Source organism: Numenius arquata, chromosome 11 (assembly GCF_964106895.1).
Source record: "Numenius arquata chromosome 11, bNumArq3.hap1.1, whole genome shotgun sequence".
In the NCBI taxonomy this organism is placed as follows: Eukaryota; Metazoa; Chordata; class Aves; order Charadriiformes; family Scolopacidae; genus Numenius; species Numenius arquata.
The window spans coordinates 39,329,327-39,352,661 of NC_133586.1; the positions used below are offsets into that span (position 1 = coordinate 39,329,327).

At 50.5% G+C, this 23,335-nt stretch overlaps 1 protein-coding gene across 1 annotated transcript; it reads left to right on the forward strand.

The window, feature by feature from the left end:
• Nucleotides 1-2,129: 2,129 nt before the first annotated feature.
• Nucleotides 2,130-21,907, forward strand: CSF1R (colony stimulating factor 1 receptor). Its single transcript, XM_074156194.1, has 21 exons — nt 2,130-2,181; nt 7,086-7,331; nt 8,122-8,406; nt 8,942-9,078; nt 9,832-9,991; nt 11,166-11,355; nt 12,388-12,503; nt 12,774-12,894; nt 13,566-13,756; nt 14,421-14,533; nt 16,555-16,681; nt 17,176-17,280; nt 17,588-17,698; nt 17,969-18,131; nt 18,718-18,822; nt 18,971-19,082; nt 19,853-19,975; nt 20,099-20,210; nt 20,526-20,625; nt 21,224-21,329; nt 21,776-21,907. Exons 1-21 carry the CDS (start codon nt 2,133-2,135, stop codon nt 21,905-21,907), a joined length of 2,904 nt encoding a protein of 967 aa, XP_074012295.1. The 5' UTR covers nt 2,130-2,132.
• Nucleotides 21,908-23,335: the final 1,428 nt, after the last annotated feature.

Consider the following 23,335-nt stretch of genomic DNA (forward strand, 5'->3'; position numbering starts at 1 on the left):
AGCATCCCCAGGTGTGCCCAGCCCAGCTTGGGGACCCACGGGTAAAGGCTGCAACCTGTCACCTGCGGACCACTGCCATCAGAGACACTCTGCAAGGGGCCTCCTCGAAGAGAAGGGAGGCTGAGAGACTGTTTCCCTTCTCTGATTAGAACTGTCTGGTTTAATACTTGTTCACACTGGTGAGTCAGTTCTCTCTGAGCTGGCATTTGTTCCTGGAAAAAAAAAAACACAACCAAACTTAAAAGGAAGAAGGAGAGAAACAAACATCCTTTAAAAAGCCCCTTTGGCTCGAAAGGAGGAAAGAAAAATCAAGCAGACATCTCCCGCGGCCCAGCCGCTCGACAGCCCCCCAGCTCTGGGTGGGAGCCCCCCAGTGCATCACGCTGCTCTACTTCATGTTCTTCTTCCCTTGCCAGGAAAAACTGCTGAGAGGAAATCTTCTCTGGCCAAAAGCTGCCTTTCCTTCTCTCTGGACTCCCTCATGCTCTCCAGCCATCCTTCTGGCCAAGACCAAGAGCTCTCTCCACGTCCCCATGACTCTTAGTCATCTCCAGCACAGTCAGCCATGCTCTCATCTCTTGGCCTTGAGACCTTGTCTTGCTGGTACCTCTCTAATTTCTCGCTTTGGAGAAGCCCATTCCCCTCCTGTTTGTGGAGGCATGAGGAGCACTCCTCTGCCTGGTACCTTTGCATTGCAGGTGCAGATCCAACAGCCACCTCTGCACAGACATTTTGGGAAATCCCATCTTCTTCTGGCCACATTTTGCAGCCAGTGTCCCTGTCACCTCCCTGCTGATGGGGCTGCAGCTGGGTGCAGCTGAGGCAGAGCCCTATGGCTGGCCCCCGGCAGGACCTTCTTCCCCTGTGTTTACCTGCCCTGTCAGGTGGTGGTCATAACTTCTCACCCCAGAGCTGCTATGAACTATCGTGAACTTCTGCTGCAGCGTGAGGTTGTTCAGAGACAGAGCAGAGAGCAAGAGGCACCCTGTGTCTGACTTGACCTGCTAACATCTTGCTGACTTGAGTGTTCCTGGGAGAGGGGTTTTGCTTCAAGTGTACCCTCACCCCCTGTTTTGGAAGAGGTAAATTCCAGGGCAGGGTTAACAAAGTGCCTAATTACTGCTCCCAGGTGCCTGCCAGGTTGTTAATTAGAAATCAGCTTCAAAAAGCCTCCCCACCAGCAAGGCTGGAGTGGGTGGGATGGGCTCCTGGGGTGGGGTGGTGAAGTGTCCTTGTTTGAGCACTGTGGCTGCCTGCTGGTGACAGGGTTGCTGTAGGCACCAGGCTTGGAATTACTGGGAGAGGAGGGGGGGGGTGTCCCTGTGTGTCCCCTAGCCCAGCTGGGGACAGGGAAGGGTCTACAGGCTGGACCCCAACGTGGGGAGGGCAGTGAAAGTGAGCCTACAGCTGGTTGGGCTCAACCCTATCTCTGCATGGTGCTGGAATGGGACTTGAGAGTGATCCTGTGTGGCCACAGGACACATCTCTGCACCTGCGATCATGCTCTTGGCTAAAACAAAATAATTTGTCATCTTCACAGGCTTATTCCCACCTGGGAGCTGCCCCAGGCTGTGTCACCTTTGTGAGACTGTTGCGAGGGAGTCAGCCGTGTTCCTGTGGTTCCTCAGGACCTAAAGCCAGCAAGAGCCACCAGGCTGGATGGTAAAACTTGTCCTACTGAGGTGGGTCCTAGCCTGGCTCTCTGTGTCCCTGAGCAAGTGTGCAGCAGTCCCTGGGGGCTTGGGTGGCAGTAGCCAGGGCAGATTGGGGTTGTCTTCAACCTTGGCATGGTGCAGTGGCCCATGCCAGTCCTGGGGAGTGGTCTGGGCATGAAGCCCTCTCTGAGCAGGAGGGTGGCCCTACATCGGGGTGTGAGCATGGCCCCACCTCTGCCGGGGGGAACTGTCACCAGTGACGTCTCAAAGCATTGCTTTTTTTCTTTTTTTTCCACATTTCAAAAATAAACAAAAAAAAAAAAAGGGAATTTCTTAACTTGTGGTCAACTCAGAAAGGAGAAGCTCCTGCCGAGGGAGCGCTGGGGACGGTGCCCACGAGGAGAGGTGCCCGCTGCTCGAGAGGATCTTCCAGCTGTGTCTTGGCTCCACACTGGAGGCACTGCAGTCCCTGGGGACATGGGTCCTGCTCTTCTCCTGCTGCTCACTGCAGCTGGCGTCTGGCATGGTAGGTCCACTGGGCCCCTCAAACCCCTCTGGTGTCTCCATGTTACTCTAGGGCAGGTTTGGGATGTGGTGAGGGTTTCCTGAGTGTTGGCTGCAAGTGCTCCGTCCCTCCTCGGGTGAGGAAAGGTGACCGGCTTGGTGGGGATGAGGTAACGCTGAAGTTGGACTAATGGGCACTTGGCTCCTGGTGGTGGAGGGTGAAGCTGGGCTCCCAGTCTTGTCTACAAAAAGCCTGCTGTGGGCTGGGACGGTCTCTGTTTCTGGAGGCTGCTTCATGAGGCAGCCACAGCTGCTGTGGGCAGATTCGAGGAGCCTCAACATGGGCAGGGAGCTGGCAAGAGCTGTAATGTCTGCTCCATTGGAACGGTCTGCCCATGGAAATGGTTGAGTTGCCATCCCTGGAGGTATTTAAAAGACGTGTAGACATAGTGCTGAGGGACATGGTTTAGTGGTAACTTGGCAGTGTTAGGTTAACAGTTGGATTTGATGATCTTAAAGGTCTCTTCCAACCAAAATGATGCTATTCCATTCTATGGAACAGCAGGGAAGAGACACCAGCTTGGCTTTTAATGCAGACTTGGCTGTAGCAGCTTCCTGAAGACCATCCAGAACTGGCTGTGATTACAGAGGGTCGGACAGTGGTGGAAAGAGGGTGTTTTGCTAGTCTGTGTTGGCTCTGGAGCCATCTGTGCTGAGGGCTTGCTTTTGGCTGCCTGCAGCACTGCCAGGATAAGGCCAAGGGGTATGGAAAGGTGCACATAGCATAGGAAGAGCCTCAGCGATGGGGAGATAGGAAAGGGAAACTTCTCACTGCTTGGGGCTGGGTGGGGGTTAGGAGGATGGAGAGGTTCAGCAGAAAGTGTGTCCTGAGGGAATCCATCTCTGAAATAACCCTTTGCCCAAACGGGGCAAGAGCTGGAGATGCTTAGCATTCAGGTGAAAGAGTTGGGCAAGTTGGCTGCATGGGCATCTTCCGATGCACCTTGTACCTGGCTGGAAATGTCTGAGGATTGCTGTTTTCTGGTGGTGCTGGCATACAAAACAGGGCTGTGGAGCCAGGTGTTAGACCTTGTGATGGAAACAGAACTTGGGAAGCCAAGGAGGGAAAGGTGAATATGCCTGGTTTTTGAGGTCTGTGGAGGCAATAAGAGCACCAACCTCAAGAAAGAGTCACTAAGCCTGTTTTGAGGTTTGCAAACAACCAACCAACCAGACAGAAACCAGTATTACTAATCTTGCATCTTAAACGCTGGCAGCCTCTCAGATCTTGTGTGACACGTTCCTTTATTATCCTTTTGAGTTTGCTCCCCATACAATGAGACTATGGTTGGAAGTACCCCCTGGAAGGGGGCAATCTGGTGAGGAATGCATTCAGCACGTAACAGGGAGGGAGCGTATCCCTCCTGAGCCACTGCAGTTTTCAGCCTGGGAAACTTTTATCCTTCTTGCTGTTGTCCTTGCAGGGTGTTTCACTTCAAGTCACGTCTTTGACATGCTGAGCAGGCTTTTTCCAGGTCTGCTGTGCTGAGAACTGGGTTGTGAAGGCTGCAGGGGTTTTAATTTCTTATGGGTTCTTTAAGATAATAGGGACTAGGCAGGTCTGATGTAGATTTGTGAGATATCATAATAGTCTCTGTCAGGATCTCTCTGGAGGTTCCTTGAGGCACTGGGCAATGTGGGTCACTAGCTGTGACATCCTAGGGTGTTAGACCCACATTTGTCTGAGTGGGTCTGCTCGCCATTTGCAGCATGCTAAGGTTGTCCAGAGCAATAGCCTCAAACTGGAGCCAGAGCCTGACATCCTTCTCCCACCTTTTGATTGCAAGTGCATCTTCTGAGGGTACCCAAGGCTGATGTGGTATAACCGTTGTGATCTGGGCTCTTGCTGGAGGAGTGTCAGGGGCTCAAATCCCAGCTTCGGATCAAACCGATGAGAGATCTAAAACCTGACCAGCTCACATACGTGTTCTTGGCCATCTTGAGAGGTTTTCCTGGGATTTCTTTTGTTTTCTCATGAATTAATTTAAACGTCTGAGGTAGAAGCCCAAGCAGAGATGTGGTGAGCACCCTTTTTCCCCTGATACTGTAGGTGACTCTGGGGAAGACGTTGCCAGAAACCGAGCTTTTCCTTGCCATCACTGAGGAGGGAGCAAGGGGAGCTCAGGCTGGTATGGGTCTCTCCCAGGGAAAGGCCTTAGCCTAGATATCCCCCAGGACAAAATCATGGTCCTGATAACTGGCTTCTGTGGTAAGGTTCTTGAGCCTCTCTGTCTTAGCAGCCCTCACTTCTCCTTCCTCACCATTTCCAAACCCTCAGCAGAGGAAAGTAATGTTTTGGCTGGCATGGGAGAGGCAAGGACAGAGCCTGCAGCTGTAACTAGAGGTCATGGTTACACAACCCAAGTGTGGTAAAATCTTTGGCCAGCAGTTACTGGCAATGCTGCGGAAGCTGCTGGAGAGCAGCAGGGAGACATCCTTGGGCTTCGTGCAAGATTGCACACTGGTCAGCAGGGAGAAAGCCTCCCCCAGCAGCCCTGCTTCCCCATTCTGGAAAGGGACCTGCTGGTCTGACTCATCCCTCAGCACACACAAAGGAATGAACAATTGGGTGGTCTTCACCTGGTGTTGTCCTGCATTTAGTGTGGTGGTTGTGACATTGACAGGAGTCTCCAGTGGTAGCCTGAAGGCTGCTGTTGTCTTCACTATCATGGGGGCCACCTATCCTGAGCCTCTTCTGGCCATAGCATGTCAGTAGTAACCGGAGATCGATGACAACAAGGATGGAGAATGACATGACTCTTGTTTTTTTTTCTTGTCCAACTGCTGTGGCCAAACCAAGAAGCAGTTACAACATGGTCTTTCCCTGAGGCAGTCTGAATGCAGCTCTGAGTCACAGCTTGGCTCCCCCATCAAATGGTGCTGAAGTCCTGGATGTGGAGGGACAGTTAAAGAGGAGAGTAGGTGGGGGGGAAAAGCATCCAGTGACAGAGAGTTAAAGCCACAGAAATATGTCAAGTCCTGCTAGAAAATACAGCTTAGCAAAAAGGGAGGAATGTTGTACTTCAGATATGTGGAAAATGTGGCTTTGTAAAGGATTCTGGGATATGTTTTTCTCCACTCCAGGAATAAATGAGGTGTTTCCTGTTTCCACAGAAAGATAAAAGCATCAGACACACACAAGCAACAGGGAGATAAAATGTCAAATATTCCATGCTCCGAAGCTCCCTGTCCTCTGCTTCTTCCCTCAGGGCTTGTGAGTTTGATCCGGGCCTTGTTTGGGTTTCCCCTGGACAACTGGATTGTTCTCCAGGGCCTTGAGTCTCACATTCCCAACCCTGTGTTGCATGGAGGGAGGCATCAGCCCAAGACTGCTTAAATGATGCTTTTGAGGCTCTGATGGATGGGCTCTAGTGTCACAGCCCTGAGCACAGGATGCACCTCATGTACCTCAGACACTACTCCCCTTTCCCCTGAAGGATATGTGAGTGCAGCTGGACTTACAGTGCCATTACATGGTGTCTTGCCCTCCCCCATTTCCTGATGATTGGGGTTTTTATGTTCATTTTGATGACAAGTCTTCCAACTAAAGAGCTCCTGTGAGCCCAGAGCAGTCTGTTGCAGGAGTTTGAGGCATCACAAGACCAAACTCAGCCCTTTTTTTCTGCTGCCACCACTCCAGAGCAGCACTGCCTGCAGTGACCTCCTCAACAAGCAAGGAATTGATAAATTGGGCAGCTGCTTTTCCACTTGCTCTAATTTGAACCTCGGTGTGTGTCCCTTTAAGATGTGAGGATGGGTTAGCAACTTGGAAGGAAAGCAGAAGTGGGAGAATAGCCCTGGATAGGGGCCGGAGGCGGGGTGTGGAGCCCCCCGAGCACAGATAGCCATTTGCAATGTGTTTCCTGTCCTCCCCGAAGGCCTGGCGTGGGGGTGGCAGTACTGCTTCTTCCCCAGCCCCACGGCACTGATTCATTTCTCACTTCCCCCCCCCAACCTAAATATAGGTGGTGACTCAAAGAACTCGCTGACAGGGCAAATCAGGGAAAAAAATATTTCCCTCTGACACCAAGGGCTGGAGTGGGACCCTGGTTCCCCTTTATTCATCCAGCAGAGAAGCTATCCTCAGAGTAGAGGTGGCATCAGAAGTCCAACCGGGTTGCAATGCCAGTGTCAGCGTGGCCTGCTGTGCTGTCTGTACAACTGCAGCTATAGACTTTCGTGAACCATTTAGCTTTTACTGTGCCCCAGTTTCCCACCCCCAAATACAAATAATGATGCTAACTCACTTCATAATGCTTTCATGGTACCCGTGGGGAAAACACAGTTTGACTCTATGATAAGGCATAAGTAGGTGTCCTTCAAAATCTACAGCCCAGTAACCAAAAAGCCAGTCTTCCCAGCAGGCATACGCTGACCTCCTGCTCTGCAGAAGCTTTCCAGGTCTGTTCTATCTCATCACAGCACCAATGCAATGAAGAGAGCCTTGAGAAAATTGGCTTAAACTTCACCAAGTGGTGCTATGGGCTAACCGGGTTCACACAATAGCTCCAGCTCTGCCACAAACAGAAAACTGTTGCATGAAGAGGCAAAACCCAACAGGAATAATTTCCAAGCTAGCATCTGGCCTAGTCAGCTTCAGATGACTGTTTTTTTTTTTTTCTGTCCCAGTGCTCTAAATGTTCACATGTGGGGTTTTCTCTCTCCCCTGAAATTCATTCCTTGGAGTATCAGGCCATATGGGTCTGGTGGGATGGAGAAGGGCTGGAGTGATGCAGGCCAAAAAGCCAGTTTGAATCCCAAGCCCATCCTGATGCTGAGCTACTCCATCCTCAGCAGTGTGAACTCCAACGGAACTTCATTAGGGATCATCTTTGCATCCTCACTCTTTCTCTTTTTCCTCTGTAGGCTCGGCATCCCCAGTGATCAGCCCTGACCTCCCTGCTCTGGTTGTCAACACGGGTGATCCAGTCACCTTGCGCTGCTCAGGAGAGTCCGAAGTTGAATGGAAGGGCCGAAAGGAAACATTCAGCAACCACACCAGCAGCACGCTCAGTATTCCCAAGGCCACTTACAGGGATACAGGCACCTATAAGTGTGGTTATGTCAACAGCAGCGACAAGGGCATTGCAACTGTGCGCCTGTTCGTGAGAGGTAACCGTGTTTCTTTCCTTCCTCCTACATACACTGGCAGAACGGCCTCCCCATTACAAAGGTCCTCTCTATGGTGTTGTGTGTGTTTGGGGGAGCAGTGCAGGCTCCTGCTGGGGCAGGGGCTCACCCACAACTGTGTGAGCCCATACACAACAGGGCCTGTGGCTGAAGCACTGGTGTAGAGTACAGAGTATCTACACTTCATGCGTATCTGTGAATGACCCTGGACCGTTTACCTTGGCTTCCCTTCCTGAAAAAAAACAAGGATGAAAGTCCATTTGGTGTTGTAATGAGCAGTGAGATCTGGATATCGGAGAACTGTATTGTCAGTACCCCAGATAAGGGAAAGTCACATGAATCACATCCTCACAATGTGACCTGAACCCCAAATATCCTTTTACCCCAGAAGGTATGCTGTGGTAGCTCCACCACTTGGGTTCACCCTTTCCCTTGTACCAGAGATCCTCTCCTGGACAGGGAAGCTGGAGGTCTGGTAAATAAAACTAACACCATGGCAAAAAGTTCAATTAGAGGAAAGCGTACTTCTCAGGCTCTCTCGCCTGTGTGCAGTCGTGAGTTGATTGCTGTGCTCTCCTCAAATGCCTGAGCTGGAATTGGGCTTGTCGTGTGAGTTTTTGGAGGCTGAGTCAGGCAGGCGTTGAGCAGGGCTGCCCCAGCATCGAACTCCCACTGGTCAGCAACGCTGGAGACCTGCTTTTACTGGAATGTGTTTCTCAGCTTCAATGCATTTTCTGATCCCATTCTCTGACCTTCCCTGTTTCCTCCACAGATCCCAATAATGTGTGGTACGTCCCAACTTTCCGGATCTTCGTGACCAAAGGTGGTAATGCTGAGTTCCCCTGTCTCATCACGGCCCCGGAGTATGGATCCAGCGTGACTCTGATAACAGATGATGCCTCTCGTCTCTCACCCGAGACCAACTATTCTTTCAGTACTGAGAGAGGAATAACACTATACAACGTGCAAAGCAAGCAGAAGGGCTATTACCGATGCCAAGCGGTGATAAATGGAAAAACAGAGAAGTCATCAAAAATAAGACTGATTGTGGAAGAAGGTAAAGGATTGGAGCTTCTGCTGTCCACAGGGAGACAGCAATAGCTAAGGTGGCCACAGTAGATAATTAAGGAAAAGCTCCTCACCAGTGGTAGAAAAGGTCTTCTGAACATGCAATCTTTAAAGAGTATTTGATGGAGGCAAAATTCTACCAGCTTCTGGCAAATTGGCTCCTTCAGGTGGGTCTCCAGGGGTTCAGCAGTGTTCAAATCTTTGCAGGCACTATCACAGAATAGAGAAAAAAGTCCACCTGTCTCCCTGACGTTCTGCAAGTCCTCAGGCACTGATGCTCAGGACATAACCGTGGCAGAAGGTTCACTTTCAACTCACAGTGCTGACTGCTGTGCTCTCCCCAACCTTAGACATGGAGACATGCACAAAAAGGAGTGATGATTCCCTAGGGAAGGAGAAGGCCGGGGGTAAAAAGAGTGAAGAGGGTGGAAAGGAGAAGGTAGCCAGGCCCTGGGAAGTCTCCAGAGCACACGGGGTCACTGGACCATCTGACATTGAATCTTTCCCTGCTTGCCTTTGTGTAGCACTGGAGAAGCCTGTGTCAGTGGTGATGGACCCTGTAGACCATGTGCGAATTGTAGGCGAACCTTTCGAAGTCTCTTGCAGAGTAATTGCTCCTTCCCACAAGTATGACATCAGATGGGTGACAGCAGCAAAGAGCGTAAGTTGTGCAGCTTCAAGGGGGTACAGGGCTTTCCTGGGAACTGGGAGACACAGGGTGGTAAGAACTACCCAGACCCAAGTCACCTGCAACAAAGCCTTGAACTGCCCAACCAAAGCAGCTATTCAAACAAGCTGTAGAAATCCCAATATGGCCATCCTTTCCTTGAGATGACACAGGGTTAAGAAACATTTGCCTGTTATTGGGATCTTGCTGCAGGAGAGAATGAAAATATGTTGTTTCAGCTGAGTTCATTGAGCAGGAACCACAGTACCTACTAAGGCAAGGTTTTTCCACCCAGCCCTGCCTGGGCTTCTAAAGCAGCAAAAATGTTCAGAACAGACAGTTCCCCAGAGAAAAGATAAGGGTGAAGAAAGGGAATGCATTTCAAAATCTCTGTTGTCCTGACTTTCAACTGCTAGATGGTGAGATTAGGTTTGCTGGCAGTCCTTATTATACCCGATGTCTTTATTAAGGAGTTGAAATAATACACAAGATATGTTTAGATCACACAATGTAAAGCCGACTTGCAGTAGAAGGCTGACAATAGCTATAACCCTAACTGCTGTGGAATATCTGCCCTGAATACTTAGGTTTAATATGTCTCTTGGTCTCCACACAGATGGCTTTCAGTGTCAGGGGCTCTACAACAAAGTTCAGTAGCCCAGAACAGGAGGGGGTGGGTATTTGTTTGTCATAAATATTCAGTTCCATCCTCTGCCCTTCCAAGAAAGTGCCTGATGTTCCCTCCAGGTCAGGAGAGCTAAAAAGACTAGCTATGAAAATGAGAACTACTTCATCAGTGACATCCTGTCCATTCCAGCGGTGACCATGGAAGACAGTGGGAAATACACTTGTGTAGCTAACAACTCAGCAGGATTCAGGAATGCCTCGACAATGCTTCAGGTAGTAGGTGAGTGCTTCCCCAAGAGACCAGGAAGGTGTGGGCTGAATCACACCTAGCCTTGAGTACTTGCTGCTGCTGCCTCTATCTTGTTCCTAGTTTTGTTGTTGGAAACATCATTCTCGCTTGTGCCTGAAGGCTCACATGAGAACTGTGGACCTGCCAGGAAAGGAACTGGTGTTCCTTTCTCATCTTGAGGGGTAGCAGAACATGTTTTGGATTCTGGATGAAAAATCAGAAAGCTCTTCTCATTTTTCTGTGTGTTTAAAAACATCTTTAAAACAAAGTATCTCATCAGGTCCCGTGGATTTGTGCACCTTCAGGTTCCTCAGATGGTCTCAAACCTGATCTTCTCCCAAGTCAAGGGGGACAGGACTAGAGGAAACGGCCTCAAGTTGCACCAGAGGAGGTTCAGGCTGGATATTAGGAAAAATTTTTTCACTGAAAGGGTTATCAGACATTGGAATGGGCTGCCTAGGGAGGTGGTTGAGGCACCATCCCTGGAAGTGTTCAAAAGACAGGTTGATGTGGTGCTGGGAGACATGGTTTAGTGATGGTGTTGCATTTTGTTGTTTTGTGGGTGTTTATTTTTGTCAGTTAGGTTGATGGTTGGACAAGATGATCTTGAAGGTCCCTTCCAACCTAGAAGATTCTGTGATTCTCCTACAGTGTGCAGTTCCTTGTTCTCCCAGTCCCTGTCTTTGCCTTCTGTGACTTGGGCGGTGCCACTAGATGCATCTCAAGATGGAAAATTCATCCTCACAGTTTGTAGTTTGCTGATGAGCCAAAGCGGCTGCATACCATGGCTCAGAAAGAGGGCTTAGTCCAAGTTGTTTCTAAGTGAGAAGCTAGGAGTTTAGCTAAGGGGCCTGTCTTTTTTGGGTGGTCAGAAGATACAGTTTTAGCCTCATCACTTATTAGGATACAGCATGTAAAACCTCTTTCCCCATAAGAGTTCACTAAGATATTCAAGGTGTCCTCAGGCTGAGAGTAGTCCAAGCCGCCATGAGAAAGAAGTAACTTAAAAGTACTCCTTTGGCAATATAATCTGTGTAATGCCTCATTCCCTCCTGCAGTCTCCCAGCTGCCTTTTCTAATAATGGTCCAGTTATGAAGCTGGTATAAGCATGTTTGAGGTCTCTGGACATGCCTGGTGATGGTCATGCTCTCCTCCATCCTGCAGAGAGCGGTTACGTGTTCCTGACCCCAGTGCAAGCCACCAGCCAGGAGGTTGCTTTGGGAGAGAGTCTGAAGCTGCAGGTCCACATTGAGGCTTACCCAAAACTTCTCTACTGGGGCTGGGAGCACGCGAACCCCTTGAAGAACTCTGGGAATACCACATGCAAGGGCCAAATGATGTCTGGAAACAACTGGTATGTGCTGTCTCTCTCCTGTGCTGTCCATGGCATGTTTCCAACAATGCTTTCCTGGTGAGACAGGCAGACCCCATGCTACTGGATCACAAAACTCTCTGGTTTTAAAGAGGGGAACTGTTCTGCCTTTCTGTCTTCTCTTTCCTGTATTATTAGCAAACCACAGTGATCAGGTCAAGGAGGACACCACCTCTGTCAAACTTGGCAGCCTTCTCTTTAGAAAACCTTGTGGAAGTTGCTATCACAAGTCATTGTTCAAGTTTGCACTCTTCTTGCAAGAAGAAATTGCAGGGGTGTGTCAACAGCACAAAAAACTGAATTCCCTCAGTGCTCCTCAGACCTGTCCCATTCTCTGCTGTCTGGAGAGTATATGTACCAAGTGGCATTGTGCGCCCCATGTCAAGAGAAGCCAGAAATATTGTTATGTGGATAAGACCTAATGGAGGGCACAGCCCTGCTCTTCCAAAGACTACAGCCAACTGAGGCCAAAAGGAGACTGAAAGAGAGAGAATCATTCAGTTTGGTGGGGCGTTTTGGCAATTCCCCTTTCGTTTTCTTAGAAACCCAAAATAATCCACAAGAGGAACTGTGCCACTCAGCAGGCATGACGGTTTTAGGGCAAACTCTTGCATTGGGGTCTGAAAAATGGGCTTGTGGGCAGAGGGCACTAGGGACCATGACTTGATGGGCTATGAAATGGGAGGAATTCTGTCAAAGGCAGGAGGACCAGCATCCTCTGGCCCTTCAAAGGCATTGATTTAGATGTTAGACTCTCCTTTCTTTCTGAACTTTCACCCACCCGTAGCCTTTCAGAAGAGCAAAAGGTCTTTATTCTACAGAAACTCAGACACTCCCTGCTTCTCCTGAAGAAGCAAGTAGCAGATTCCACTCATGGGCTGGGATTAGTTCTGGGAAGTGTTCACCTGCTCCTGGGCACAGGAAGCAGCTGCATCTCACTGAGCAAAGACTGTGAGTGCTTGAGTTGCCTCACCACAGCTTTCTTCATGGTGTTTACTCTCTCTGTGTGAGCAGGTATAACAACACACTCTTCCTGAACCGCCTGCAGGAAGAAGAGGGAGGTCTCTATACATTTTATGCCCACAACAATAAGACCAATGCATCAGTTACCTTCAGCATCTCTGTGAAATGTAAGTGCTTGGCATTGCCCGTTCTCTCATCCTGCTTGCCCTGGGGCTGCTGCCCAGCTGGCAGCAAGTAGGGTTGGGGTATCAGGGTGATTCCAGCCCCATCCCCACAGGACAAACAGCCAGACTGCATCTGGGACCCAGCCCAAACCTATGCGTAGCACAGAGTTTCTTGGTGTTTTATTGTTGCACACATGGAAAGTAAATCAGAGCACAGGGAACGTGCTCTTCCTCTGGTCCCAGCATTCACTGTTTTTCTGCCTTCCCCAACAGCTCCTCCAAGGATCTGCAAAATCAAGGTGCCAGCCAATGACTCCAGCATCCTTCAATGCATGGCCATCGGCTACCCTGCCCCACGCATTGAATGGTACCAGTGCCCCATTCACTCTGACAGGTAAGAAGTGCCCAGGAGACCAAGCACCTCCAAGGTGTGCACTTGCCCTTGCTGTGCTGGCATCTGCCAAGCAGCACCACGTGGGCTTGCTTACAGAGCCTGTTCAGTAACAGCAATGGGGATGTTGCCCTACTAAAAAAAGAGGTTCTTGAGGACTGCCTGAGGAGAGGAGGTAAGCACTATGTCTAAAGTCTTGAGCTTGAAGTGTTCGGCCACCTGTGATTCATGTTCTCCTAAGGCTTTTCTGAGGAACACGTGAGTCCCTTGGAGAAATGCCTAGCGTAGGTTGCTGTAGAGCTACATCCTGGCTGGTCCTAGTCCTCTTTCTGGGACCTCCACAGGTCTGAGGCTCCACAGGTTTACTGAGTTATGGTGTGATGGGAGGCAACTGCAGCTGCCTGGGCAGGGCTGGTTGTGTCTCAGAACCAGCCCCATTCAAGAAGGGAACTGCTGCCACAGTTGTAGCCACATAAATGCAATTAAGGCTCTGTCCATACAGGGCTTTGATGTTCAGGGAGAGGTCTTTTAACTGGGCAGTGAGCAACATGTCTCACAGAGCTGCAGCCCTAATTCCCACTGTCTCCTCTCTAGTCTCATACAGGCACCAATTCACGTATGAGCAACTGTGCTGCAGAGGAATGCTCATTCTCTCCTCCTTGGTGTCTCTGCAGATACAACGAGAACTATAGGTTGCTGCTGAATGACTCCAGTCCCCAGGTGGTGAACATGTTGCCCTTCCGAGAGGTGGAGGTGGAGAGCGTTGTCCCATTCCAGGAGCTGGGTGCCAATTTCACCTTCTGCTGTGTGGCCATTAACAGAGAGGGGAACGCTTCTGACATGTTTCACTCACTCACCATCACCAGTAAGATACAAACTGGTAGCTTGGCAGAGAGGGAGAACCTGGGGGCCTTGGGGGGGCCCATCTTCATATATCTCTACTGTCTATACGTATCCTTAGGGATACTTATATCCCCACTGTCTTGCAAGAGAGGTGGAATAGATTCCACAAGCCCTCTGTCTTGACAGAAGGTGGGAGGCTTTGGCATTTGCTAGTCCTAGGAGCCATGTGGGAATTTCTGGCCAGGCATAGCCTGGTGCCAAAGGCTGAGCTGTGCCATGGACACCTTATAACCACAGGACCTAGCTCCAGGGTACAGACAGCCATTGCTCAGCCCACTGGAGTCTAGGGGTCGCATCTCTTGATGGGCCTGTTCTTCCTGTGCAGATCTTGGTCCCCAGACAGTCTGACCTGCACCTGGTGCTGTTTGTGTGGAAATTGGGGTGCACGGCAGGGAACCATTACAGTCTTGAGTTTGGCATCAAGAACTTCCCTCAGTTCCCAGCAGCTCTTTTGGGTGTCTCTGAGGCCAGTGCTGGGTTGTGTTGCTTATGGGGGAACCCTCAGTGGACAGCTGGGCAAAATGCCTTTTATTTTGCATGGGATTGGGATTGAAGAGAGATGGGAGATGGGATTGAAACAGGAGTGTTTTACTTGTTCACTGGTTGCTTTTTTTCTTCTTGTTCAGGAAGCATCATGGCACCCCCAAACAAACTCTTCAGCCCCATTCTCTCCACCTGCATAGGCACATCGGTCCTGCTGCTGCTCCTCCTCCTCCTCCTCCTCTACAAGTACAACCAGGTCAGATTCCCTGTTGCGTAGCAAGGGCTGCAGGGCCTGCCCAGCCTCAGGGACCTCCCTGCCTCTGCTGGCAGCCACAGGCAGGGAGCACTCAGCTTGGAGGTACCAGGCAAGCTACCTCCCTCTTCTCCACTGCCCTCCTGCTGCAGGACAAGGATCATGCACCAAACCCAGTGTGTTAACACCTCTCCCACTCTGCTTAGTCTTGTAGCCAGAGGTCAACGTGGATATTTCTTGGTGCCAGACAAAGGTGCTCACTCTGTGCTGGCAGCTGGAGTGAATTAAGAAGGGGAAAAAAAAAAAAAGTGGTTTGCAACTTGCATCAACTTTTTATTCTTCTCCTTGCTTTATAAAAAGCTGTCTTTATGGGGAAACAGGATGATGTTAGAAGGCGTTTGTCTCCAGGAAGACTTGGTCACTATTTTTATATAAGAACTTGCCCCATTTTCTCTTCAAGACTCATTTTCAGCATTTGGATTCCTTCTCAGTTGTTTCCGTAAACTGTTCCAATCAATAGCCACCTCTGCTTCATCAGTGGGTGAACATCTCCTGGTTTTCAGCTCTCCCTTTTGGCACTCTTCCTTTGACAGCCCATCAAGGCTGCAAATTTTGCAGCAAAATTCTGGTGCTGGTTGTGGGAAGATCCAGTATAGCCCTCTCCCAAATGAGCACCTACAGCTTTATGGGCAGAGCTGTCTTTGGCCAGTAGTCCAGGGACAGAGAGAGAGGTGGCTGGATGTGTAAGCACAGCTCTGAAGAAATAGCTTTTAGGAAGGCTTTGCAAACTTAAGAGAAGCAGTAAATGTTTATAAATAATCTTATCTGTCTCAGCCGTGGGCTTCTTGAGCCCTGGTTGATTCCTGCACTGCTAAGTGAGTAGTGGAGCAGAAAGCAGCAGTGCTCACCCTCTGGGAGCGGGCAACAGCAAATAACCTGAGTGCAGGTGGCATTCTTTGTGAGGGACCTCCACCAGAAGCTGCTGCTTGGAGCATCCTGCCTGGGCCTCTTTCAACAGCCTGCATGGGTATGGGTGTTCAAATCTCAGGCAAAGGAAAAAGAAGCAGTGTTGGGGATAAAACAAACAGATGCTTTCCATCAAAACTGTGGATCTGTTTGCATCAGTTATGATCTCTCATGCCTGTGCTAACCCAGCTTTGAACATCTACCCATACGCCGCATCCTTCTCTGCAACTATCGAGGGGAAGCGGTGAGGAGAACATTTCAGCACCCACCTCCCAGCAGCTGAGACATAACATGATTCATCACAGCCATGGCCACTCCACCCATGCTTCCCTGTGTCTGTCTTGATGGACCTGAGACCACCTTTGCTACTCTGGGGTGCGGGACCTCTCCTGTCTCCTTGTACAGGAGCAAAGGCCGCACATGGTATTCTCATGCCAAGCTGTTTCAGTGCCTTTCTCTGTATTTGTGCCTCCAGCTGGGCTCCTGAGCCCTCTCAGTGTGAATGACAACACCCAGCACAAGCTGGTGACTGCCTCTGCCCATGGGCTGCAGCACCGCTTCTCTCTGTCCTTGCCTGGTTACTTCTGCCATGAGATTCATGGAAAAGAGAAGAAATTCTTACTTCTCTTTCCCTTGTAAGGGAAGCGGGGCTCCCTTACAAGCTCCACCTTTCTGCTGTGCTCAGCAACCCAGGGTACCAAGGAAGGAGACACAGCGGTGACATCTCCCTCCAGCACCAGCTGGGCACTGTTAGCCACTGGTCTGGTGGGACATGCTGGCTCTCCCAAGTGAGGGCAATGGCCAGGGGGCAAGAAAGAGGCAAGAGAGCCTCCCTCAGTCATGTGTGACAACTTGGGGGGGCTTTCTAGCAGCAAAGGGACCGGGCTGTCCAGACAAAGCTTCTCTCGCTCAGTCCAGGTTCAAAGCAAGAAATATTTGATGGGCTGAAACTGAAGTATTCCCTCTATGCCCGCAGTGCGAGAGCTAGAGTGCACGTGGGGACTGGGGAACCCTCAGGGCTTGAGGAACATTGAATAATTGGTGTCTCTCCCTTACAGAAACCCAAGTACCAGGTGCGGTGGAAGATCATTGAGGCCTGTGAAGGGAATAACTACATCTTTATTGATCCCACTCAGCTGCCATACAATGAAAAATGGGAGTTTCCCAGGAATAACCTCCAGTTTGGTAAGAAACCTTCCTTGCTGCTTGCCTGGTGGCATGCAGCTCACCACAGAGCTGAAATGTTCCAAGGGACAGAGCCAAAGCAACTGGGCAATATCCAAAGCTGCATCCAGACATTACAGCAACATCCTTAACCAGGCCTTGCTGCCCTCTTCCACACAGGGTGGCAAATGTTAGGGTGCAACCTCCCTCCAGCCCTCCATTGCTCCAAGGAAGGTTGAGAGGACCATGCCCCTCCTCTTGCATCTGGGGTCATTCATAATACATAAAGCTGGTGAGCCCATGTTTGGACATGGCCTCTTTCATACCATCTTTGCTTACAGTAGAGTTCCCCTTGGATGTTAACCAGCTCCTGACTAAGGAATGTGTCATCTTGTCTGAGCTCAGCAGGAGTCTCCACCCACCAGACATCCTCCTCAAGGCTGCGTGCAGGACAACTGTTCGATCTCTTTTTATAAAGCATCTTATAAGCACTTTTTTTTTTTTTCCCTCTGCAGGAAAAACTCTTGGAGCAGGAGCCTTTGGAAAAGTGGTAGAAGCCACTGCTTTTGGGCTGGGCAAAGAAGATTCGGTCCTCAAAGTGGCTGTGAAGATGCTAAAGTGTAAGCCCAGAGCAACTTGCAGAGGCTGAAATCCCCCAAGCTCACTTAGGCAGGACGTAGTGTGTGTTCACTACATGTGTTGGTGCTCCCAGGCTGCAACATCTACTTTCTAGATGTTTCTGTGACGAGTACTGGCTGCTGGAGTCATGTAATTTTTGGGGACACATGGCCAGAGGCACAGAGTTTCCTCTCTGGGTGTATCTCCTCTTTTGTTCCATCTCCCTGTCTACACCTCTTTCTGTCTTCCCCCATCATCTCTTCATTGTCCCTCCCTCCTTCACACAGCTCTTCTCCTCTTGTCTTGCAGCATCGGCAGACACGGATGAGCAGGAGGCTCTCATGTCTGAACTGAAGATCATGAGTCACTTGGGACACCATGAGAACATTGTGAATCTGCTGGGAGCATGTACCCATGGAGGTAGGATCCCACAGCCTTTCTTCCCCCATGGACCCCTCCCATGGCCTTCTCCTCTGAGGCTGTTACACACAACACAATCACACAACGGAGACAGCTGATGAGCTTGGTGGCCTTTCTTGAACCTGTAACTTTGCAAGGGCCTGTGGACTAGCCGTTTCCAGACATGCTTATGTGCAGTATGGGTTCTGCTGCCCTTCCCAGGGAAAGCAGTCCTCAGGACAGGGCACAGTAGCATCACTTCTTAATGAACCCTTTCTGCCTCTCTCCCAGGCCCAATCCTTGTCATCACCGAGTACTGTCGCTATGGAGATCTGCTGAATTTCCTGCGGAAGAAGGCTGAATCCATAATTATTCAGGATTCGGCTCTGGACACCTCTTTAGATAGCGCTGCCGACTACAAAAATGTGGATGTAGAGAAGAAATACATCCGCAGGTAAGAGCAGAGTTCTGATGGCCACAGGGCTGAGCAATGCAGGACCTGGAAACTTGCTGGGAGAAGCCTGAGAGGGCTGCACTGGGGAGAGATTAAGGCCAAGGGTCTGGGGACTTGCAGAAATACCAGGTTGTAAAAGCCACTGGGGATGTGTGTGTTTAGATTTTGTTACAGTTCCAAGTTGTTCAAAGTCTTTGACAACAATTGTTGAACATCCCTTGACAACAATAAATCCAGGTTTCAATCCAGTCTGCCCCCCTGCAATCTGGAACCAGAACTTTTTGGCTTCCTGCACTTTTGGGCATGTGGGTTTTGTAGGACAAGAGGCTGATCGCTCCCCACCAGCCAAGGGCAGCCCCTTGACAAAAGGGGAGCAGTGCTTGGAGCCCCCCATACCACAGGGCACCTAGGTCCCCTTTCTGAATCAGCCTCAATGTTGACTTTTCCCTTGCCCTGAAGCCTCTAGCTAAGCCACTTCCTGCAGGCAGGGATGCGTTTTCTTCTCTCGGTGGATGTGTAGAAGGGCAGAAGGTACTGCTGGAGGGTTGCTAACAGCCTGCCTCCATCTCTGTTGCTTCTGAATCAGTGACAGTGGCTTTTCGAGCCAAGGTTTGGAAACGTATGTTGAAATGAGGCCTGTGTCATCATCATCATCTTCAGCATCATCAGATTCCGCGCAAGCCAGGGGTGAGTTACAGGCTCATTTCTGTGTATTCATGACTTCTTTATTCTGGCCATCCCATCTGGTTTATCCCCAGGGAACCAGGATACAGCACAGCTTGTGTTACTCACCAGGTTTGCAGCAACTCTAAAACTTTGCTTTGAATTTTAGGGAAAAGCTCAGAGGAAGAGGATAAAATCAGGGAGGACCTCCGTCCCCTCAATCTCTCTGACCTGCTACAGTTCTCCAGCCAGGTGGCCCAGGGCATGGCATTCCTTGCATCAAAGAATGTGAGTGCCAAAAGGACAACTGCCCCCAGCACCCCGACTGGGGAACACTGGTCCAGCCAGCAGGCACCATCCATCCTGTCTGCATGGGGCTCAGGATGCTTTTGGATGGGGTTTTTGGATTCCAGCAGGCGAGCTGCTGCTGGAAAAGGGCCTCTCCGCTCTATTTGTTGGGTTCAGATACACCGGGCCATGGTGCCTGGTGTTCCCTTCAGAGCCTTTGTCTCCCACTGGCTCTGGGCAGGGCCATGTTATGGGGGGCAACACAGGGCTGTGCATCGTGCTGGTCTCAAAGTTTTCTCCTCAGCTTTTACATGAGGTCAGGAACTTTGACGCGAAGCTTTCTCGCCTTGGCAGCCTCCCCGCTGCCCCAGGGACAAGGAACTGAAAGTGGCCGTTGAGTTTGAGCTGTCTGCCAGAGCTGGCTCACTTCGAGCATCGGAGAGTAACCAGCCGTATGACTGTTCCAGAGATGAGGGCACTGTGTCAACAGCCCCTGGCTCTGAGCCTCCTCCCCTGGGGAGGACAATGGCCCCACGAGTGATTAAAGGACATGGCATGAAATGTCACAATGTCTTAGCGCCGCAAATGAAGCGGTTGAAAGGGCGCTTTGTACACAACGCAGTGCCTCTCGCAGGGGCTTTTCAAGCAGTAGGTGCTCCCCTTGCCCCCCCCCATAAGTGGTGTTGCGGTGACAGGGCTGGGCTGTAGGGCACTAGCTGGGAGCGCTGGGGGACATTGGCTGGGTCTCAGTTGCTCTGTCTTCTCCCCAGTGCATCCACCGTGACTTAGCAGCCAGGAATGTGCTCGTATCAGATGGACGGGTTGCCAAGATCTGCGACTTCGGCCTGGCCCGTGATATCATGAATGACTCGAACTACGTTGTAAAAGGCAATGTGAGTAACTGAAACAGGGACAAGAGAAGGTACCAAGGGGAGGGTGCAGCCAGAGCACGTAGGACAGGGTGTAGCGTAAGCTGCCAGGCCTGTCCCAGTCTGCAGGACTCTTTGCTCTTCCAGGCCCGCCTGCCCGTGAAATGGATGGCCCCAGAGAGCATCTTTGACTGCATTTACACAGTGCAGAGCGATGTGTGGTCTTACGGCATCCTTCTCTGGGAGATCTTCTCCCTTGGTAAGCAAGAAGCTTGTAAACCTTCCTTGTTTCCCACAATTTACCACCGTCCTAACGCCTCTGCAGAAAAGTTTCCAAAAGAGGAGAGTGGTTGACAAAAATCTAGGTTTTATCAGGGCTATAAAACGCTGTCTCGTGCTTCCAGAGGGACCGCTGAAAACAGTGGATCCTGGATGATTCGCTGTAACTCAGAAGTCCCTGAGAACAAGCAGCACTGGCTCAGGCAATGCTCCAGGCTGCTGCTTCTCACCCCACAAGGCTGGAGCCTCAAAGCCTCTGATCTGAGAGCCACCTCTGCTCCTCTTACCACCACAGGTAAAAGTCCATACCCTGGCATGGTGGTGAACAGCAAGTTCTACAGCATGGTGAAGCAGGGATACCAGATGGCCAGGCCTGACTTCGCTCCCTTGAAAATGTGAGTTGGATGTACCAAGTTGCACACAACAGGGTGGCTGGAGATGCTTTGTGGGGTTGGACGGGGACCTTGGTCACAGATCTGCCTGCTGCTTGCAGATGTGTCTGCCCTTCAGATCCACCTTGGATCCTACCAGGCTACTCCTTGCTCCTCTAGGAAAGCAAGATCTAGGGTGGTCAGTTATGACGCTCCATCCAGTATTTCTTCTGCTTACGGACAGGAAGATGGGAGAGATCATGTTATAAGTCTACATTCCCGAACTTGGTGGATTTTTCTTTGTGTCAGTCAACTACTTTTGACCCTAGGACTTTGAGAAAACAAGCCAGAGTAGGTTACAGGAGAGGAATGAGTTTAAGCTTAAAGAAAAAAGTACTGGAGGCATAAAGCCCCTTGTTGACAGATTAGAGAAGTTTTCTCTATCCACTTCTGTGCTCACCTGCCCCTGGAGCACTGCACATGCACCGACCGCATGTTTTATAGATGGGAAGACAAGGGACTGCTCAGTACTGTGTGCCTGAAACACAAAGTGTTGCAGGGAAGAGCCTGCAGACCCTCCAGCAGCACCATGCAACCACCCTGTCCCTGTTTGGCCCTGCAGGTATAGCATCATGCAGGCGTGCTGGAGCCTGGAGCCCACCCAGAGACCTACCTTCGACCAGATCAGCTGCTTCATTCAGCAAGAACTGGAGGTGCACAAGGAGCAGGTGAGGACCTTTGGAGAGGAAAATGGGGAAGGGAGACATGCTTTCCCCCAACGTGAACACAGCTCCTGGACAACTTTTCTGGTGATGTCCCTTTAAGTGATGGGAGCAGTTTAGTGTTGGTGGAAAGCACAGAGAGGCATCCAGATTTCCCCTTTGCTGAAGGGTTAAGTCCCTCCCCACCCTGACCAAAGGACACAAAAATAGAGCCGCTTTGCAGCAACCTCTATGGGTAGCGATAGGACTACCAGCACCACTAATCCAATGCCTTCCCCTGGATTTGGTGTGCAGCTGGACAAACAGTGCCTGTCCTGCCAGCCAGCCGTGCCCTGTGGGCACAGCAAAGGGTAGTGTTGAGCTGGCATCCCCAGCTGGTCATCCCTGCAGAAACCCGTGTCGTACACCACCGAAGGGACTGAAACACCCTTGGGGTTGTTTTTGCTTTGAAGGACTACACCAACCTCCCCTCCGCCACCGAGGAAGACAGCGGCTGCGATACCTCCGGCTGCTGCGAGGAATCCTGCGAGCAGGAGGAGAGCGGCCAGCCCCTTCTCAAGAGCAACAACTATCAGTTCTGTTAAGCTGGTACCGTCGCCCCGGGGTGATCCCTGTCCCCCCAGCGCACGGTTCTGCTCTGCCCTGGGACACAGGCACCTTCTGCTTTGGCTCCCCTCTCTGGGCTTTCAGAAGTATGAGTGTTACCGACTCCCCCGCCAAAAGGGTGGTGACTCAAAGCCAAGACTCACCATGGGGTCCTAAAGTCCTATCTCAAGCGTAGCATAGAGTTGTCAGGATGATAACACCCTCCATCTCTGCAAGGTACAGAGAGGTCCCTGTCACCTGCCTCCCCACCCCCAGGAGGAGGCTGGGGGGTGTTTTTGTTTTCTATTTTTTTTTAAAATACAAGTTGCAGCCAAGTTAGACATTTCCAAAAGTCACTCACGTGACTGAACCCTTGCGTTTTATGAGCACACCTTGAAATTAAAGTGCTGAAGCTGGAACTGCTGCATACACCAGTTTCTTGGTGGTCCTGCTCTCTTCCCTTTGTCTGTCTGACCCTGGATGAGGCAGAGTGAGTGTGTAGATATAGGTAAAGCCTCTACTTAGCATTAAATATGCATTAACCTCTACCTTTCCTCATGCAATCTACCTCTCTGCAGTCGGTGCTTCTGCAGGGGTTGAGTGAAGCGAGCCAAGGAGACAACCCCGGGGTTATGTGAACTTGTGGCGCAGTAACAGGACAGAGGGGCAGTGATTTCTCAGGTAAAACGCAGAGGTAACCAGTGCTCTTCTGAACACAAACCCAATCCAGGAAAGAATGGCAGCTTAAACAGATCTGGAAATGATCAAGGTGACACATATCCTACAAAACTTCTGAATTATTAAACATGTAGCAATCACTGCCTTTGTCACGATTACAGATATGCTCTTGTACATATTTTCCTGAGTATATTTTAACAGTATCACTGAGGTAATTTTTTTTTTCCCCATAAGCTAGGGCCTAATGCCCTTCAACTTGTTTCTAATCTAGCTCTTGTTCAGGCTTACTACTGCCCCAGCCACCCAGTCCTGTGTAGCTCTCGGAAGCAGCTAATGAACCTTTGTAGCTTCACCTGCCTGGGTGGGTGGAGGATCTGTATTCCAGGTACAAACACTGACAGTGCTGAAGCCAACCACAGCGAGACACAACCACTGTAGGGGCAGGTGGCCTCTGCCACGCTGCGAGCCACACGTTGTGGGCCACTTCCGATTATGTTAAACCTGGTCTTATGCTAACACCAAGTGATTCACTCCTCCTTACTAAATAACAAGCTAACGTATTTCTATCTGCCAGCATTATAAAGAATAAACTAAGACATTTAACAGAACAAGTCTCTTCTGAGGGTTTAAGGACTGCTCTCGGAGGGAACGGATCGGAGCACGGGTGATGCACTGGCCCAGCCTCTCACACCCTGCAACTCTGCTCCAGTTCCTCAGACAAGCATCTCATTACCAATTCTCAAAACCAT

Coding starts and splice junctions, on each gene's coding strand:
- CSF1R (XM_074156194.1), top strand. CDS start 2,133: ATGGGTCCTGCTCTTCTCCTGCTGCTCACTGCAGCTGGCGTCTGGCAT. Junction 12,504..12,773: donor CTTCAGCATCTCTGTGAAAT/GTAAGTGCTTGG, acceptor CTTCCCCAACAG/CTCCTCCAAGGATCTGCAAA. Junction 19,976..20,098: donor ACTACGTTGTAAAAGGCAAT/GTGAGTAACTGA, acceptor TTGCTCTTCCAG/GCCCGCCTGCCCGTGAAATG.